The following is an 18,550-nucleotide window of genomic DNA, read 5'->3' as shown; positions in this document are numbered from 1 at the left end:
GAAGGCTGATGTTAAAACATGAACTGGAAAAATGTGTTTGAAATGTTTTGTGTTGTTTAAACAGTTATGAAACAAGCAAACTTTGTAAATAAAGATCTAAAATTATATTTGAAAAACAACACACGCTGTGTCCACTGAAATGTTAAAATCCAAGTTCTCCGCTTTTAAAGTTTAGTAAATGTTCATGGGTTTAAATCTTTTCAGCAGCCAAACTTTAACCAAGTAATAGACCGTTTATCATTTCAAAGCCCTAAAAAAAAAGAGCAAAACCAAAAAAACAACCTCCCATCCACTTCAGGAGCTGAATGTTTTGATAGATTTAACAAAAAGACTTATAAATTAAAGAAGCAACCAACAGTAGAAATTTTTACAGTGGAGAAAAGACTTCATAACAAAGTTTCTAAACCTCACTTGCATCTGATTTAAGCAAATTTCTACCATTTATTCCACCCAAGGAAGTTAAGACACAAAAAGGGAAACAAAATCAAGAGTCAATGAAATTCTGAATACAACATTTTTATTGTAGTATTGATTCGTAACAAAACAAAAAACCTCGCCCCTTCCTTTTTCTCACCACTCTGTTTCTAAGCGCTGGTAAGACTCCTGTACAGAAATGCACAGAAACTGAGAGACAAGAAGTAAATTACCACATTTCAAATAGAAACATTAAAAATATTCTGAATGCAGCAGGTTGTGGTTGGAAAGTTGTGTTTGGGTGGTTAGGTCTGGTACACTTTCATGTCCTCATCAGCTGATCTTTTTTCCAGCTTAGATGTCCTTGATCACATCCTCCAGCTCCTCTTTGGAGTACATGTGAAAGGTCTTACCAGGTTCTACTGTTGCCAGCTTTGAAAGACAGAAAGAAACAACATGAAAATCAGGGATCTGAACTCAAAACTTCCCACTTAAGATTTCAAATTCATCTTTTAGAATTAAACAGACACTTCAGCATCCAAATCTGTAACACACCTCAATGTTGGTGGCATTAAGCTTCTCCTCCATCACCTGCTTGAGGATGGTGAGAGACGACTTGATGGCCTCTTTTAATGTCATGGACTGTTTTAGGAGGGAAAAAGAAAAATAGTGATTCCCATCTGCTGTTTGCAATGAGCTTTCACGTTGCAGAGATAGAACCTGAAAATTGGCAACACCACCACAGTGAGTGCAGTCCAAGAAGATCCTGCATTTGATAAAATAATCCTGAGGCAGCTGATTTAATTGAAACGGATTCCCTCAGCCTGAGCATCCATAGTCACTGATGCTAGATATTCCTCCAGCCCGAGTTCAAAACGTTCATGGTTACTTTTCTAATGAAAATCTTCAGACTGGATTCTATAGGATCTCAGGCTTCTGCAGGCTCAGGGGACATTTTCAAAGCTTCCAACAAAAAAAGGCATTTTTCTAACCCTAATCTTTAGGGATACAGTCACAAAATAGATTCAGCAGATTATACAAATTAGGTCATAGTAAATAACATTTTTTCCAGATGTAAAAAAAAAAAAAGTTCTTCACTGAGTATTTCATTTTCAAAGACTCCAAGGAAAACGGTCTAGTGGAGTTCTGGGGGATAAAACAGAAGGTTAATTACATGCAGTTTTCAATACCTTGTGGTAAACTTCTTGAAGAGAACTCTGTGCTCCTTCTGACGCTGAGCCAATTGCCCGAGCATCACACTGCACAAAGGTTCCTGAAGGGTCCATGTGGTAGCTGCAAACACACACCTGGTTCAAGCTCTTTGTGAGGCAAATCTAGGAGTAAATATCAACATCTATTTGGATTTTATCAAATGTTTAGATCTTACAGTTGCGGTCCTTTTTCATCAACTCCTCCGAACAGTAGCGCTACACCAAAGGGCCGACTCTGGCAATAAACATAAGAGAAAAACAAAGGGTTAAGCTGGGAGCCATTCTGATAAAGCATGGAGACAAACTCAATAACCCCCTGACCCACCATTGCACCAGGGTCTGCGTCCTCTTCTCCAAACTGCAGGGCCAAGTTGGACACAGCCTGAGTCACGCTCTCTACCGTCATTGTCTCATTGTATGTGAACCAGTGGTTCTACAGAAGGAAACGTGAAGCTTTAGAGCACACAAATTTCAATCTTGACATGCTGCTAATATTCAGCCGTGTCAAACCTGCGTTTCCACTCTCGCTTTGTCAATAAGAGTCTTAGCGTCAGCTATCAAGCCGCTCATAGCACAACCTGAAATTCGAATACAAGACTTATTAAATCACAAAAAACAGCACCATCACACAGACTAATATTTAAATAATCAAAGGAAATAAACTAAGAAACGTCAAAGCAGAACAGCATCACTCAGCTCAGACAATAACTTAATGTTACCAAACTTAATGTAATTGAAATGCTCCAGGCATAAATGACCAAAACCTTCATCTTAACTTCACTAATAAATGCAATATTTAACAAAGTTAAAAGTATTTGCATAGCTGTACAAAGCTTGGCTTGGTAAAACTATTTATTTTCTTTCTTTGAGGAACTTCGTGATAGTTTGATATCTAACAATAAAACTAGGTTTTATTTAGTAGATTTTACATTCCCTTTACTTAGAAACAGTTTTATCTATATCATAAAAACATCACATATCTAATTTTTATAGTAAACTAATATTTAAAGGACTACTGTGATTTACAGCTTAAAATCAAATCAAAGTGTATGGCAATATGGTGCATAATGATTGAGTAAACACCATAATTCTTGCTAAAAACATGACTTGCAAAATTGTGGGACTTTGTCTTTAAAAATTAAATACTATAGGAGCGGTTATAGAGACTTTTATCAGTTCTTTACAACTGATTTAACAAAATTGTCATTTTAATGTATGCCCACAATCTTTTTGACTGTGTCCATAGATGTAGAATTTTAGAAGCACATTGTTGTGACTGTGCTTGTGTTCCCACACACTCACCGATGTGAGTGTCAATCTCCACAATTTTTTCAATGCTGTTGGGTTCCATCAGGGGGGAAGTGATCCTTTTTTCCACAGCCAGACAAACTCCCTCTGATGTCTGGATGCCGATGGCTGTGGAGCCCAACTGCAAAAGCCAGGCCACACACGGAATAGTAAAAAACCGACGAGCTTTCATGTAAACAACAATGTTTAATTTAGAAAAACTACTTGGATGACCAACAAGATGCTCACCTTTATTGCCTCGATGGCATATTCAACCTGGAACAATCTTCCCTCTGGGGAGAATGTGTTCACACCTCTGCAGGAGAGAAATATATATTTAAAAAAAACACATTTTTTGAGTTAAACCCGTCACCTAATAAACTAACAGGTAACTTAACGTCTGTTTATACCTAGTGGAAAAGTTGCAAAATCGAAAGTGAAAGTTTAGCCAAATTTTCTGCAGAGTCAAAAGCTGCGTGTTAGCAAAACCACTTAGTGGAAAAACAGAACCAAAAAAAAAGAACACCTTTGATGTAACGTAAAATTCATGGAATTTTCTGAAATAACACTGTTAGAAATATTAAAAACATTTCCCTCGTTTGACCATTCCGCTGAGGAGCGCTAAACAAATAAATGACAAAGCAGTTTATGCATAACCAACCTGTCATATTCCGATCTGGTTAAAAACATCTTCAGCCCGGGACCTGCAGGTAGAGAAGAGGTGTTAATCTGGGACAAAACTTAAAAAACACTTTTATTTCCGTCTAATCAACACCTTTCTGTATTTGAACTACTTTTCCCCTACCGGCCGATTAGTTAGCATAGTTAGCTTACAACACACCGAGGAAGCATGCTAACTAACAAGCAAGCGCAGCTGCTAAAAAGACAAACCGTGCTGTTTATGTTTGAATAATTAAGCAAAAAACAACTTTACTACGTTTAAAATATGAATTATTTAAAACTGAGCTAAAATAAAAAAAATCTTGAGGTTAAAAAAAGACATATTTACCTTTAACCACTAATCCTTGAATGAGTTCGCTTCTTTCAGAGGAAGAGGCTGGTGTGTAACGCCAAAACTGTTCCGCTTTGCAACAGTTGCAATACAAAGGTTCCGGTCTTAACTTTTAAATAACTCGAATACAATTTAACCAAAACACTTTTAATCACAATACAAAATATGTTAACAGAACTTTAAGTAAGCTGCTGTCATTAGAGAGAATTATTTTGGCTTCTGGGGGTAAATGGTCAAAAGATATGCTGACTTTATTTCTATAAAAAAAACATTATATTTTCTTAGATTTAGAACTTATAGATTTAGATTTCTTTTTAATCTAAATATTTAAACTGACCTGGCATCAAAGCAATGGCAGTGCATCTTAAAAGTTATTTCTTGTAATTTTTATTTGTGTTTATTTTTTGTTTCATTTTTTTACCCACTGATTTTAAATTACTAATCTATTTATTTGTTATCTATAGATCTTTTTGGTCTATTGCTATTTTTTACCATTTTTTTAATGTGTCTTCTTCTTTCTCTTTCGGCTTTTCCCATCAGGGGTCGCCACAGCGAATCATCCTTTTCCACCTCACTCTATCATGGACATCTTCTACCCTAACATTAGCCAACTTCATGTCCTCTGTTAAGACATCCATGTATCTCCTCTTTGGCCGTCCTCTTGCCCTCCTGCCAGGCAGCTCCATCTCCAACATCCTTCTACCAATATATCCACTATCCCTCCTCTGAACATGTCCAAACCATCTCAGTCTGGCTTCTCTGACTTTGTCGCTAACACAGGCAACATGAGCCGTCCCTCTGATGTACTCGTTCCTTATCCTGTCTAACCTGGTCACTCCTAAGGAGAACCTCAACATCTTCATCTCCGCTACCTCCATCTCAGCCTCTTGTCTCTGTCTCACTGCTACCGTCTCTAACCCATAGAGCAGAGCTGGTCTCACCACTGTCTTGTACACCTTTCCTTTGAGTCTTGCTGACACTCTTCTGTCACACAACACTCCTGACACTTTCCTCCACCCGCTCCAACCTGCCTGCACTCGCCTCTTCACCTCTTTTCCACAATCCCCATCACACTGAACTGTTGACCCCAAGTACTTAAACTCCTGCACCTTCTTCACCTCAGCCCCCTGTAACCTAACGCTTCTACCTTGATCCCTCTCGTTCAGACACATGTATTCTGTCTTACTACGACTGACCTTCATGCCTCTTCTTTCCAGAGCAAACCTCCACCTCTCTAGCTGTTCCTCCACCTGCTCTCTACTCTCACTGCAAATTACAATGTCATCCGCAAACATCATTGTCCAGGGAGATTCCTGTCTTACCTCGTCTGTCAGCCTGTCCATCAGCATAGCAAACAAAAAAGGACTCAAAGCTGATCCTTGGTGTAGTCCCACCTCCACCTTGAACTCCTCTGTCTGACCTACAGCATATCTCACCACCGTCATACTTCTCTCATACATGTCCTGAACTACTCTGACATACTTCTCTGCCACTCCAGACGACCTCATACAGTACCACAGCTCCTCCCTCGGCACCCTGTCATACGCCTTCTCTAAATCTACGAACACACAATGCAGCTCCTTCTGACCTTCTCTGTACTTTTCCATCAACATTCTCAAAGCAAAAATGGCATCAGTGGTGCTCTTACGGGGCATGAAACCATACTGCTGCTCACAGATCTCCACCTTCTTCCTAAGCCTGGCTTCCACTACTCTTTCCCACAGCTTCATTGTGTGGCTCATCAACTTTATTCCTCTATAGTTGCTGCAGTTCTGCGTGTCACCCTTGTTCTTAAAGATCGGGACCAGAACGCTTCTCCTCCATTCCTCAGGCATCTTCTCACTCTCTAAAATCCTATTGAACAACCTTGTTAGAAATTCCACTGCTGTCTCTCCTAGGCACTTCCATACCTCCACAGGTACGTCATCAGGACCAACGGCCTTTCCGCTCTTCATCCTTTTCAGAGCCTTCCTAACCTCCTCCTTTCCAATCTCTGCTACTTCCTGCTCCACAACAACCACATCTTCCTCCCTTCTTTCCCTGTCATTTTCCACGTTCATCAGCTCCTCAAAATACTCCTTCCATCTTTTCTGTACACTCTCCTGGGTTGTTAGCACCTTTCCATCTCTGTCCTTAATCACCCTTATCTGTTGCACGTCCTTCCCATCTCTGTCTCTCTGTCTGGCTAGCCTGTACAAGTCCTTCTCTCCTTCCTTTGTGTCTAACCTGTCATATAGCTCATCATAAGCTTTCTGTTTGGCCTTTGCCACCTCTCTCTTCACTCTACGCTGCGCTTCCTTGTACTCCTGTCTACCTTCCTCAGTCCTTTCTACATCCCACTTCCTTTTAGCCAACCTCTTCCTCTGGACGCATTCCTGTACTTCCTCATTCCACCACCAAGTCTCTTTACCGTCTTTCCTCTTTCCAGATGACACACCTAGCACCTTCCTACCTGTTTCCCTGATAATCTCTGCTGTAGTTTCCCAGTCATCTGGAAGCTCATCCTGACCACCCAGGACCTGTCTCAACTTCTGCCTAAATTCCTCACAAGTTTCTTCATTCTGTAGCTTCCACCACTTGGTCTTCTTTTCTGTTTTCCCTCTCTTCTTCTTCCTGCCCTCCAGAGTCATCTTACACACCACCATGCGGTGCTGTCTGGCTACACTCTCTCCTACCACCACTTTGCAGTCAATAACCTCTCTCAAATGACCTCGTCTACATAGGATGTAGTCCACCTGGGTACTCCTACCTCCACTTCTGTATGTCACTCTATGTTCCTCTCTCTTCTGGAAGTAAGTGTTGACTACAGCCATTTCCATCCTCTTCGCAAAGTCCACCACCATCTGTCCCTCCAGATTCCTTTCCTTCACACCAAACCTGCCCATCACCTCCTCATCACCTCTATTGCCCTCACCAACATGCCCATTAAAGTCTGCTCCAATAACAACTCTCTCTCCTCTGGGGAAACTCTCTATGACCTCATCCAACTCACTCCAGAATCTCTCCTTCACTTCTAACTCACAGCCAACCTGTGGCGCATACCCACTGACTACATTCACCATCACCCCTTCAACTTCTAACTTTAGGCTCATCATCCTGTCTGAGACTCTTTTCACCTCTAGAACACTGTTTACAAACTCCCCCTTCAGAATCACTCCTACCCCGTTTCTCTTCCTATCAACACCATGATAGAACAGTTTGTATCCTCCTCCAATACTACGTGCCTTGCTGCCCTTCCACCTTGTCTCCTGCACACACAGTACATCTACCTTCCTTCTCTCCATCATGTCTGCCAGCTCTCTGCCTTTCCCTGTCATTGTACCAATGTTAAGAGTCCCTATTCTCAAACCTATGTTCCTGCCTTTTCCCTTCTCTCTCTGGCCACGGACCCTTCTGCCTCCCCTCTTTCTTCGACCAACAGTAGTCAAATTTCCACCGACACCCTGTAGGTTAACAGCATCGGTGGCGGTCGTTGTTAACCCGGGCCTCGACCGATCCGGTATGTCTAAAGTGTTGTGGATGATTCGCATGGTTATTTTGGCAATTTTTACGCCGGATGCCCTTCCTGACGCAACCCTCTCTATTTATCCGGGCTTGGGACCGGCACAGAGGCAACTGGCTTGCAACCCCTGTGGCTAGATTAATGTGTGTGTGTGTTTTATGAGTGTGAGCAGAAGGCCATTTTTAAATTTGCTTAGGGATTATTAAAAACCTATTCTATTCTATTCTATTCTATTCTATTCTGTTCTATTCTGTTCTATTCTATTCTATTCTATTCTATTCTATTCTATTCTATTCTATTCTATTCTAATCAAATCAAACCTGTCTTATTTGCTTGTTATTGATAGCATTGAACACTTGGGGTCGCAGCAGAGCTGATTTTGTGAGTATAAATGCCAGAGACTACATCCAGTATTCGTTATTAACAACACAGTTTAGTAAAATTGTTTATAAATCCCTATTAATTTTTGCTGATATAAACAAAAGAAAAACAAATCCACACATATGAGTGTGAAATAATTGACATTTTATTATGATTAATTTTTCCTTGTTCCATGATACAACACTGTTTAACCAAAATATTGAATAAAAAATACATAAGACTTTTGTTTGAAAAGTGAAATACATATTTACAAATAAAAAGAAGAAAAAAAAGAGAAGAAACAGTAACTTTTAGGGCATATTCCTTTAGAAGTTGTGGCTGGGATTGAGGATTTTTTTTATTTTGTTTTTATGGAGGAGGAGGAGGAGTAACAGCAGCTGCAGATTTCATTTTCCAATTGGATTCTGTTCTGTCTCGTTGTAGACACGTTTGTGAGATTATTTAAAAATATGATCAAAAGAACTGTTGCTTCTGCATTTGCTGCTATGAAATAGGACACATTATCTATGAATAACAAGAGAAAACTTCCAACTGCCTAAAGCTGCAAGCAAGAAGATGAAAAACAAGGAAATCGTTGTGCAGTTTCTCCTCCTGGTCCACAGTAAGTGAGCAGAGATTTAGCAGTGCTATTATGCTTTTGTGGAAATATTGAAAGTTTTCTTCTGCATGCAAACAAGAAACTTCAAGGCGGGTAAATGAGAATTACCCACTGCTGTTTTCTCTCAGATTCTTTTTAAATAATTGAACATTTTGAAGCTATTTGAATTAGAGTAAAGGAGAAAAGATTTATCCCAAATCTAAGCTTAAAATGTCCAGCTGGTTCTGGATTCCTTCAATCCATTGTCCCACAAACATAGTTTAAACGGACTGTTTTGGATTAAGATAACATATCCCACATGTGTTCAGAGAACTGGAGAAAGACAGAAAAACACAAGTTTTTCTTATGTTATTTATTTGAGTGTAAATCTTTTTAAAATGTTACAGCAACTGTAAGATATCTGTTGAGGGGGAACAATTTATGGAGTTCTTCCACTGTTTTTTATTTCAGTTTTTGCAGCCTTTTTCTTCTCTGCAGGTATGTATCTGCTGTTTTGTCTTACGTATGTTTGGATTTGTTTCTTCTGGGCTTACCATGAACTGAAAGCTCTCTGTCCTTCAGCCTCATGTCAGTCTGACAGCAGCAGCAGCAGTGTGGTGGTGGCTGGCTACAATATGGCGGTCCACGCTGGCTCCACCATGGTGCTGCAGTGTGTCAGCGGGCGCATGGTTTGGACCAGGGACAGGGTGAGGGACAGACAGAGGGTGGTGCACTGGGACATGTATCGAGATTATCCGGACTATGCCATGGAGAGGGTGGTGGATATGTTTTCCGCAGGTGATCAGAGGATGTACAACTCTTACAACCTGGGCAGGGTCTCCCTCAACCCGACAGCCTTCAAGGATGGAAACTTCTCATTGGTCATCAAAGGTTGAACCCCTTTTCCACCATCATGTGTGTGAAAGGGACTGTTTTGTCCCCCAACAAAACGCTCTGTTATTGTGATTCCTAAAATTGTCTATTAAAGAAACGGTTCACAATTCCATTTTAGCAAATTCATTTTGTTTTAGTTTATGCTGAACAAAGATTAGAAAAGAAGCATGGAGTATGGTCAACAGAACGCTGCCAGGAAGTATTTTTTCTCTAAGAGATGTTACAAAAGAAATATCATTACGTTATTTTGTCTAAAATAGGTTCTTGTTAATATTTGAATATTTTTTGTTTAAAAAAGTAAAAAAAAGAGCTAAAAACATCTTGTTGTGGTCCATATGTGATCCCAAAAGGGATATATCGGGTAAAGAAAATGGATGGATGAAATAGCAGGATTAGTCAATGGATGGATGCAATAGCAGCTTGTGGATGGATGAATGGATAGAGTTAATCCCGTATGTGATCATGGCTTTATCCATCGTGCTAAATGTATTTTTCTGTCTTTTATTCAATGACAGATGTTACCCTGAATGACAGAGGCTTATACTCTTGTAACCTCCACCACATTTACTGCCACCTGCAAGAGACAGTCAGAATCCAGCTCAATGTCACTAAATCCCGTATGTATCTCTGAGACGGTACTCATGGACTGCTGAGCACTCAGGACATGTTTTCAGTGACATCTGCCTCAGATCTTGCTCTCTCCCAAAGGTCGTAAAGAGCAGCGCTTCTGGGACGGGCAGAAGGTCGTGTACGTGGTGTTGCTCGGGAGCACCGTGGTGTTGCCCTGCATCAACAGACGGACTGTCTGGATAGACTCAAGCAATGAAGAAGACCAACAGGTAAGTTTTAGTAGATATACAGTCAGGACCACAAATATTTGGACAGAGACACATTCTTTCTAATTTTGTTTTTGTACATTACCACATTAAATTTCAAATAAAATAACTCAGATGCCATTGAAGTGCAGACTTTCACCTTTTATTCCATGGGTTGAACGAAAAGATTGCATAAAAATGTGAAAAACTAAAGCATTTTTTAAACACGATCCCTTCATTTCATGGGCTCATAAGTAATTGGACAATTGACTTCTATGCTATTGAATGGGCAGGTGTGGGCAATTCCCTTATGTCATTATGAGTGAAGCAGATAAAAGGCCTGGAGTTTATTAGAGGACTCGTGCTTGCATTTAGAAGATTTGCTGTGAACAGACAACATGCGGTCAAAGGAGCTCATGCAGGTGAAAGGAGCCATCATTAAGCTGAGAAAACAGAAGAAAACATGCCAGAAATTGCCACAGTATTAGGAGTGGCTAAATCAACAGTGTGGTACATCCTGAGAAAGAAAGAAAGCACTGGTGAGCTCAGCAACGCAAAAAGACCTGGCTGTCCACGGAAGACAACAGTGGATGATCGCACAATCATTTCCATGGGGAAGAGGAACCTATTCACAACAGCCAACCAAGTGAACAACACTCTCCAGGAGATAGGCATAACAAAATCCAAGTCTACCATAAAAAGAAGACGGCATGGGAGTAGATACAGAGTGTACACTGCAAGATGCAAGGCACTCATAAGCCTCAAGAATAGGAAGGCTAGATTGGACTTTGCTAAAAATTATCTAAAAAAGCCAGCACAGTTCTGGAAAAAACATTCTTTGGACATATGAAACCAAAATCAACCTCTACAAGAATGATGGCAAGAAAAAAGTATGAAGAAGGCGTGGAGAAGCTCATGATCCAAAGCACACTACATCATCAGTAAAACACGGTGGAGGCAGTATGATGGTCTGGGCGTGCATGGCTGCTAGTGGCACTGGGACACTAGTGTTTATTGATGACGTGACACAGGACAGAAGCAGCCCAATGAATTCTGAGGTGTTCAGAGACATACTGTCTGCGCAGATCCAGGGGAATGCAGCCAAACTGATTGGGTGGCGTTTCATAAAACAGTTGGACAACGACCCAAAACATACAGCCAAAGCAACTCAGGAGTTTATTAAAGCAAAGAAGTGGAATATTCTTGAATGGCCAAGTCAGTCACCTGATCTTAACCCAACTGAGCAGCATTTCACTTGTTGAAGACTAAACTTCAGACAGACAGGCCCACAAACAAACAGCAACTGAAAGCCGCTGCAGTAAAGGCCTGGCAGAGCATTCAGAAGGAGAAAACCCAGCATCTGGTGATGTCCATGAGTTCAAGACTTCAGGCTGTCGTTGCCAACAAAGGCTTTTCATCCAAATATTAGTAATGACCATTTTGTTTTCAGTTATTTCATTTGTCCAATTTCTATCGAGCCAATGAAATGAAGGGATTGTGTTTAAAAAATGCTTTAGTTTCTCACATTTTTATGCAATCATTTTGTTCAACCCATGAAATAAAAGTTGAAAGTCTGCACTTCAATGGCATCTGAGTTGTTTTATTTAAAATTTGCTGTGGTAATGTACAGGAACAAAATTAGAAAGAATGTGTCCAAATATTTATGGTCCTGACTGTAGATCAGATTCATGTGGAGATGTGCTGCATTCAGTTTTCCATTGAGAATTTCTCTAGGTGGTCCACTGGGACCGCCAGTCCCCAGGAGTCGGACAGGACCACGCAGATCGACTGGTCGACCTGTACGCCTCTGGAGAGCAGCGAAGCTACGGACCTCTGTTCCTACAGAGGAAGATGAACATCAGCAATCAAGCCTTTGCAGTGGGAGACTTCTCCCTCACAATAAGAGATGTTCAGGTGTGTACGTCTGAGGCTGTGGGAGAAGACGAACAAAGCAGATGGGAGTCAGGTGTCAGGTTAGGATGCTCTGGAGAACAGTATTTATACATGCCCGGTAAAACACCCTCAGGCTTGTGTGCGGCCACATTCCTGGAAAATAAAATTCACATGTTCCCTGTTGTTACCAAAAGCTAAAAAAGACACAAAACTTGACAGCTTCCACAGTTTTTTAACAGAATGTACAAACAGAGAGGTTAGTTCAAATACAGAATCCTACCACTGGGACTATTTTAGTTACAAAATGCACACGCAGTGATCCTTGTTTGGATTTTGTCAGAGAAACCGAATCTTTTCTGCTGAAACCTCAGTAAATAATAATTCTTGTTCAAATAAAAAGGAAGATAATGTAAATGGCCTAAATGCAAAACTCCAGAGGCTCCAAATACATATTGGATGGATAAAAACCAATTAAATTTACAATGCTTAAAGTGGAGGAATTCCCCAAAACACACCAAGCTGAAGCGAGAATCCCACTCAGAGAAACTAATCAAAAGGTCCAATGGAGAGCAAAGGAGCTAAAGGCAGACAGGAAGTGATCTCCGATTTACACAGGAAGTCAAACATCAAATCCAAAACAACAAAATCTGAGAGCTATAAAGAACAGACAGAATTCCTTCATTGATCTTCTAAACCAGTTCGTCCCTTTCGGGGTCACGGGGCTGCCATCCCTGCCATCCTGGCCACTCGTGGGGGGACACCGTGGACAGGTTGCCAGTCTGTTGCAGGGCCACAATCACACACCCATACACACCAGGGACAAATACCCTTTTGGATGGTGGGAGGAAGATGGAGTCCCTGGAGAAAACCAACGCACATTCAACACAACATGCAAACTCCACACAGAAAGATCCCCCATTGTTCTGTTTCAGGCCCCCCAGCGGGGACTTGAAACTGGGGCCTTCTTGCTGGGATGCTGGGAGGCAAGAGGGCTAACCACTGTGCCTCCATGCAGCCAGAATGGGCAGAATGAAAGAAAAATACGGCATGGTTTCAAAAAAGATGGTTACAAAAGATAAAATGCTTTTTCAACAAATACTGCTCATCTTTTTAGTTTTTCAAATGCATGTTTTAAATTCTTTCTCTGTCATGACCCTTTCAGAAAAATGTGTTATTTTTTTTAAGGTTTGTCAGACTTTTGCACAAAAGTTTGGGTGCTACAGATTACTCAACTCTTACAGCTCCGAGTGTTTTTATAGTTTTTGCCCTTTTTGCAGAAAAAAACATCCTCTAAAGCAGATAACAGATGTCTAGTTGTTATTTTAGAAGTGCTGGTTTTGCATTCAATAATCAAATTCAGTTTCGGCGACAAACCAAGTGGCAGTGTTAAAGGATCCAAATGTTTTTTAGCCCACAGACCAGGGGATGTATTCCTGCCACCTTCACCATCATTACTGTGGTCTTCATGAGAGACGGGAGTTCCAGGTCAAAGTTCAACCGTTAACCGAGTCTAAAGAGTCCGCCAAAGCCCTGCCTGCCGAAGAGAAAGGTAACAAACCTTCATTTCCAGCTATGTGTGTATTAGCAGAACACATCTCTGGATTTGAGTTCTCATGTGTGCAGTAAGGAGAGAAAAAAAGAACATCTGTTTTTTGAATCCCCTCTTGTTTTATCCTGACTTATCCTGACCATGTCTCCTAGATTTACCAAAGATCAGCACCAGCAGAGGGGGAAAATCCCACTTCTTTATGAAAGTTTCTGCTAGATTAAGGAAGGGGGTGTTACTTGCACCGTCAGCCGGTCTGACGCCAGTCCCCTGAAACCAAAAACGCTGACAAGCACACACTTTTTACCCAGCTCCACCGGCTTTTGCAGCTTTTTGAACAAAAATCAGGACTCACATTCAGAGATGGTGCAGCCATGATGGGTGTGGGAAGTATGCTGCATTCTCCCTACATTAGTATTTAAAATGAGGAAGAATTTCTTGGTGCACATACCCAGAGTCAAACTAGGATAACTGAGAGAGATTACGACTGCACAAGTTTGTGTGTGCAAGAACAAAAGTGGAAAGAAGACTGAGCTCATCTCAGTGGAATCTCCGGGACATTTGACATTTGAGTGAAGCCCAGCTCTACCCACACCAGTAATCCTCCACTCTCTGAGTTGTCTGCAGCAGTAGAACCACACATGATTAAAATAATGCTTATTTATCAGCAAAAATGTTTGCACTGCAGCAGTTTTCCCTTACTAGGTCATTTTTTTAATCAATCTTTTCACTTTCCTCATCTGACTTCTGCTCTGTTGGTCTTGGCTTATGTGTCTGCTGGAGTTTCTTGCTTCTTTAACTCCACCTTTATCTTCCCTTCCTCCATTAATTCCCCATGCACAGCTACAGTCCCTTCACTTTTACTTTTTCAACACTCTGATGTCAGAACAATGTAAGACTTTTGCCTTCTTTATGGACAAAAACAGTGCTAAAAAGACACAAAAAGCATAGTTTTTGACAAATGTATATCAAAATAAATAAAAAAATGAAAGTACTTTGATGATAGAGAAGAAAGGGCTTGTATAAACACTTCTAGGGTCGTTGGGGGTAATTGTGGGAGAGAGCATGCATGAGCACAGGCAGAAATGTTTCCAGCAGATGTTACAAATGGCTTGTCCAATGTTTTGGAGTGTTTTCCTGTAGGTTGCTAAGATGGAGCTTGTATGCACAGGAAGTTTGTATTTTGGCTGCTGAGGTGAAGAGATAGGCCCCTCGAGAAGATTCTCAACCTCCTCTTCCTCTCCCTTGGCTCCTCTCCTCCATTCCATTCCCGCTCTGTCCTTGCTTCACTCCTTTTTCACTCTTTCCTTTCTGTTTTTCTGCCAAGAAAAGTAAATCCAAGCAAGGCAGACACCAGTCTGGATCCAGTTTTGGCTCAAGTATGTGGAGTCTGAGGCCTGCAGTTGCTTCTTGACTTGGACTTCTTTTTTTTTTTTTTTTTAAATAAAGCTTAAACAAAACCAGGCTATCCTCTGTCTTTGCCTTTCAGTGCCCACACATCTCATCCACAGCAGCACAGGCGAGCTAATCCCTCTGCATTTTGTAAAAATTCACTTCCTCCCACTTCTTTTCAAGCAATTAATTCAAGTCCTTATGACAGACTTAATGGTTTCAGTGTGTCTTGTACTGTATGTATAAGTGCTAATATGAGTATTTATGATTAGGAGTAAATATGATTTAATAATGCGTATGTATTTTCCATTTAATTAATGACTAATTATCCTAAGTTTGATTATATCAGTAGATATTTCTGTTTGTCTTCTTTTGTTTCAATTTTTGTTTTGTCATAATCCAATTCCAAATTCAGTCTCACGCACATGTGAGAAAAGAGAGGTCTTCAAAGGGCTCTGATTACACATGAACGCAGCAAAAGTTACACATGTGTGCAAAGAAGCAGGAAAGCAGTGAGACAGGTGACCTGCTGCTGCAAAAACCTTACTCAGCAGAAAAAACCTGACTGGCATTCATTCAGATTTTTCGCTCCATTCGCGATGTTTCAAAATGTTTAAAGGCCGCATCACACAGCCACTATGTGCATTTCGCTTATATGTGGAAAAAGTGGGAAAAGTTGTGGTCTTTACGTGAAATTTTCACAGATGTATCACGAAACAGCCACGTCAAAACCACGCAAGGAACACGTTAATCAACGTAGAACATGAACCGTGCGCTGCTTTTTGCAATTCATTAGCCATTTGTGCGTCATTTACGCAATACAATGTGATATAAGCGCCGAATACACGATCTAATGGTACATGCGTGGAAAAATCTGTTAGACATACATGGAACGGTTGCAGAAAAAATAATAAATTGTCGTAGACATCTTACAAAAATCACGCACAGTTGCATAAGATCGACGTAATATTTGTGTATAAACGTATTAACTATGTAAAATATGCGTAAACTGCGTAATTTTCAACCCACCAAAAATTCTGAACAGCTCACAACCGAATTCACGTACAGAGGCGTCGGCCGCAACCATCGACGGACATCGATGAATGACGAACGCAAGAAACACATGAATTGTGTTTATCTGAACTTTCATGCATGGAAAAAGCGCAAAATGTACGTAGTGTGGCTGTGTGACACAACCTTTGGCTCATACAATTAGCGTGTTGTTGTTTTTTTGGTCATAAAGTTTTATTTATCACTTTTACAAACAATGAAATCCCAGAAGAAAGCAGCAAAGAGCAGAAATGACTGAATCTGTTCTTTTTAACGCTCAGACTCAACTAAAGCAGAGTCACCTCAGGTCATCAATGTCATCTTACCTGACCAAAGACACCAGTCTGTCCTACCACTGGCCTACATGCTCACCTCCCTTCTCCTGCTGGCATTCATCATACTCATCATCATCTTCATTATGCGACGACTTAGAGCTAAAGGTTTGACGTCATTTCTCAGACTTGTAAATATTTGTCAAAGGTTTATTTTTTTCATCCAATATTGTTTGTTTTTCAGATTTACATCCGCTGTCATCAATGGGGTGAGTGTTGGCATCAAACACATAAAATCACTGTGTTACCCTTGAAGTCAAGTAACACCTTGCCGTTGAAACCCAAGTCACAGCAGCTCAGACGGGTGTGAGATGGACGTCACTGAGGTGAACGTCTGCACTCAGGAGGAGAGAAGGTTTGGTGAGTTTCAGCGGTCAACCCTTTCAGCGGTCCTCTGGGAATTTCAGGCATCTATAAGGGGGCTTGAAGGGGCATTTCTCACTTTTGCTGCAGCCGCAGCAATGGTTTGTCTTTCAACTGAGCAGACATTTAAACTCTTTTTCTTGTGTTTAGACTACAAAAACAATCTGCTAAAGGAAAAGGTCAGAGCGAACTCTCCGCCTAAAGTCATTGATCTTGACGAAGGTATGGACACCTCTGAAAACCTGTTGATCGGGAATCAATCCCACATGTTCCTCCTTAGCCTCAGTCTTGGTCTATATCTTTGTTTCTTGCAGAGATGCTGAAGTTCTCAAAGTGAAAAACAGACTGAAGGGCTATCTGGGCCACCGGCTGGTCCAAAGGCTGCACTCCATCCCCAGCCCTTAGTCCTTTAAGCAGGGAAGTGCTACGAAATACAGGAAGAAGCCTGAAGGTTTTGTGGTCAGACTTTGTTTTAACTCTTGATTTTGAATGGAATCCCGGATGGGGGCAGCTGTGCAGTGTGATTCAAGCCCTGACTGCTTAACGACAGAGAACTATGTGCACTAAAATGAACTCTGATTTAGAAAATATTTGGTGTCAATTACAATTTTGGCTGAGATAAAGTTGGGCTTCTTCGCAGGATCATCACAAAGGTTCTTGTTTGAATGAGGTGGAGTTTCCATCCTTCAGAAAAGACGAATGAAAGTAGAAGAAGGAGGGTTATGGTCATTGGTCCAGATCAGAGAATGATTGTTGGTCCTGCCCACTAGAAAACAAAATTATATTCACTCAAAATATTTTATTACAATAAAAAACAGCACTTTTGAATTGAATGCATGTTGGGCCATACTGACCTTCTTTGGAAATCATTTCAACCATTTAGTGTTAAAATGATGTTGATATCTGGTCAGTTCTTTGAACATTTGATAAGAGAGTTTTAAAAAATAAAAATGGGTCCAAATCACAGACATACACTGTTCCGGTCAGAGGTGGAATTCAAAACTTATTTAAGTCTCAGTTTCCAGCTTCACAAAAAAAAAAGAGTTTAAATAAACATACTGATTAATAATGAAACTCTAAACTTTTAAGCATCATTCAATACAATTATTTTGCTTTCCAATAAAACCACAGCGAAAAAAAGTCAGACAATGACCATCAATGGAATAACATCAACATTAAATGCCAGTTTTGCACCTGAATGTATACATTTCATGATCTGGGAAAGCAAAAAGTCCTTAAATTGCTTTTTTCTAAAATAAAATGTTTAGCTGCTGTTAATCCCAAAAATGAACAAATAAAAACCACATTTGTTTAGTTAAATTTAAAAGCCTGAGGATGAGTTCTCCAGGCTTAAGAGCTTTTATTTTATTTTAATTGTTTACAATTTAGATTCCACCTTAGTTGAGCTTACATTCATTTAAATGGCTACTGCTGCTGTGTGACCATAAGTTTATGCTACTGGTCTTTTATTGTGGAAAAACACAACCTTACCTAGTTTCTTTTTGCACAGAAGAATCTAGATGGTTTTTTTTTGTTCCAGCTTTTCCTACAAATTGTCGGATGTGACCACCGTTCAACACCATGAAAAAATCTCGTCTTGCTCCACAGCTTGTCACGTTTTGTGTCTCGCTACGATAAGTCTGCACTTTGATTTACAGCATGATTTATTTGGAAGGGTTATTTTTTTGGTTCATGAGTGCCCCCTTGTGTGAGAGACAGGATTTCCTGATGTTGAATAAATCATTTATTCTTTGTTCTTCTAAAAAAACACATGTACTGTTGCTTTACTTTTTGTAACCAACGCATTGAATTATTTTTTCATGTATATTTTCATGTTTTTCCCTCACATATTGTATAAATATACATACAACAGATTCCCTT

The 18,550-nt window shown here is 40.4% G+C and overlaps 2 protein-coding genes across 2 annotated transcripts; one reads left to right on the top strand and one right to left on the bottom strand.

Annotated features, from left to right (window-relative positions):
• Positions 1 to 500: 500 nt before the first annotated feature.
• psma5 (proteasome 20S subunit alpha 5) lies at positions 501 to 4,051 on the bottom strand. Its single transcript, XM_004069156.5, has 10 exons — positions 3,922 to 4,051; positions 3,574 to 3,616; positions 3,162 to 3,228; positions 2,928 to 3,054; positions 2,136 to 2,203; positions 1,951 to 2,058; positions 1,802 to 1,860; positions 1,605 to 1,707; positions 970 to 1,056; positions 501 to 846 (listed from the first exon to the last, which is right to left on the bottom strand). Exons 2-10 carry the CDS (start codon positions 3,600 to 3,602, stop codon positions 769 to 771), a joined length of 726 nt encoding a protein of 241 aa, XP_004069204.1. The 5' UTR covers positions 3,603 to 3,616; positions 3,922 to 4,051; the 3' UTR covers positions 501 to 768.
• Positions 4,052 to 8,188: 4,137 nt separating this feature from the next.
• On the top strand, positions 8,189 to 18,543 carry LOC101169283 (matrix remodeling-associated protein 8). The gene is made up of 12 exons (XM_011475532.4): positions 8,189 to 8,408; positions 8,856 to 8,882; positions 8,967 to 9,275; positions 9,794 to 9,895; positions 9,987 to 10,117; positions 11,828 to 12,007; positions 13,397 to 13,535; positions 16,256 to 16,414; positions 16,491 to 16,515; positions 16,593 to 16,666; positions 16,820 to 16,891; positions 16,984 to 18,543. Exons 1-12 carry the CDS (start codon positions 8,363 to 8,365, stop codon positions 17,004 to 17,006), a joined length of 1,287 nt encoding a protein of 428 aa, XP_011473834.1. The 5' UTR covers positions 8,189 to 8,362; the 3' UTR covers positions 17,007 to 18,543.
• The last annotated feature ends 7 nt before the right edge of the window (positions 18,544 to 18,550 follow it).

This window comes from Oryzias latipes, chromosome 5 (assembly GCF_053564925.1).
Source record: "Oryzias latipes strain Hd-rR chromosome 5, Olatipes_Hd-rR_3.1".
NCBI classification, from domain to species: Eukaryota; Metazoa; Chordata; class Actinopteri; order Beloniformes; family Adrianichthyidae; genus Oryzias; species Oryzias latipes.
This window is presented reverse-complemented; position numbering and strand designations above follow the sequence as displayed.

Excerpts from the sequence above, each read along its gene's own strand:
- psma5 (XM_004069156.5), bottom strand. The coding sequence starts at position 3,602 with ATGTTTTTAACCAGATCGGAATATGACAG. Across the intron at positions 3,229-3,573 it reads ACCAGATCGGAATATGACAG|AGGTGTGAACACATTCTCCC; the intron begins GTTGGTTATGCA and ends TCTCTCCTGCAG. Across the intron at positions 2,204-2,927 it reads GGAGATTGACACTCACATCG|GTTGTGCTATGAGCGGCTTG; the intron begins GTGAGTGTGTGG and ends TTCGAATTTCAG.
- LOC101169283 (XM_011475532.4), top strand. The coding sequence starts at position 8,363 with ATGAAAAACAAGGAAATCGTTGTGCAGTTTCTCCTCCTGGTCCACA. Across the intron at positions 12,008-13,396 it reads TCACAATAAGAGATGTTCAG|CCCACAGACCAGGGGATGTA; the intron begins GTGTGTACGTCT and ends AATGTTTTTTAG. Across the intron at positions 16,415-16,490 it reads GCGACGACTTAGAGCTAAAG|ATTTACATCCGCTGTCATCA; the intron begins GTTTGACGTCAT and ends TTTGTTTTTCAG.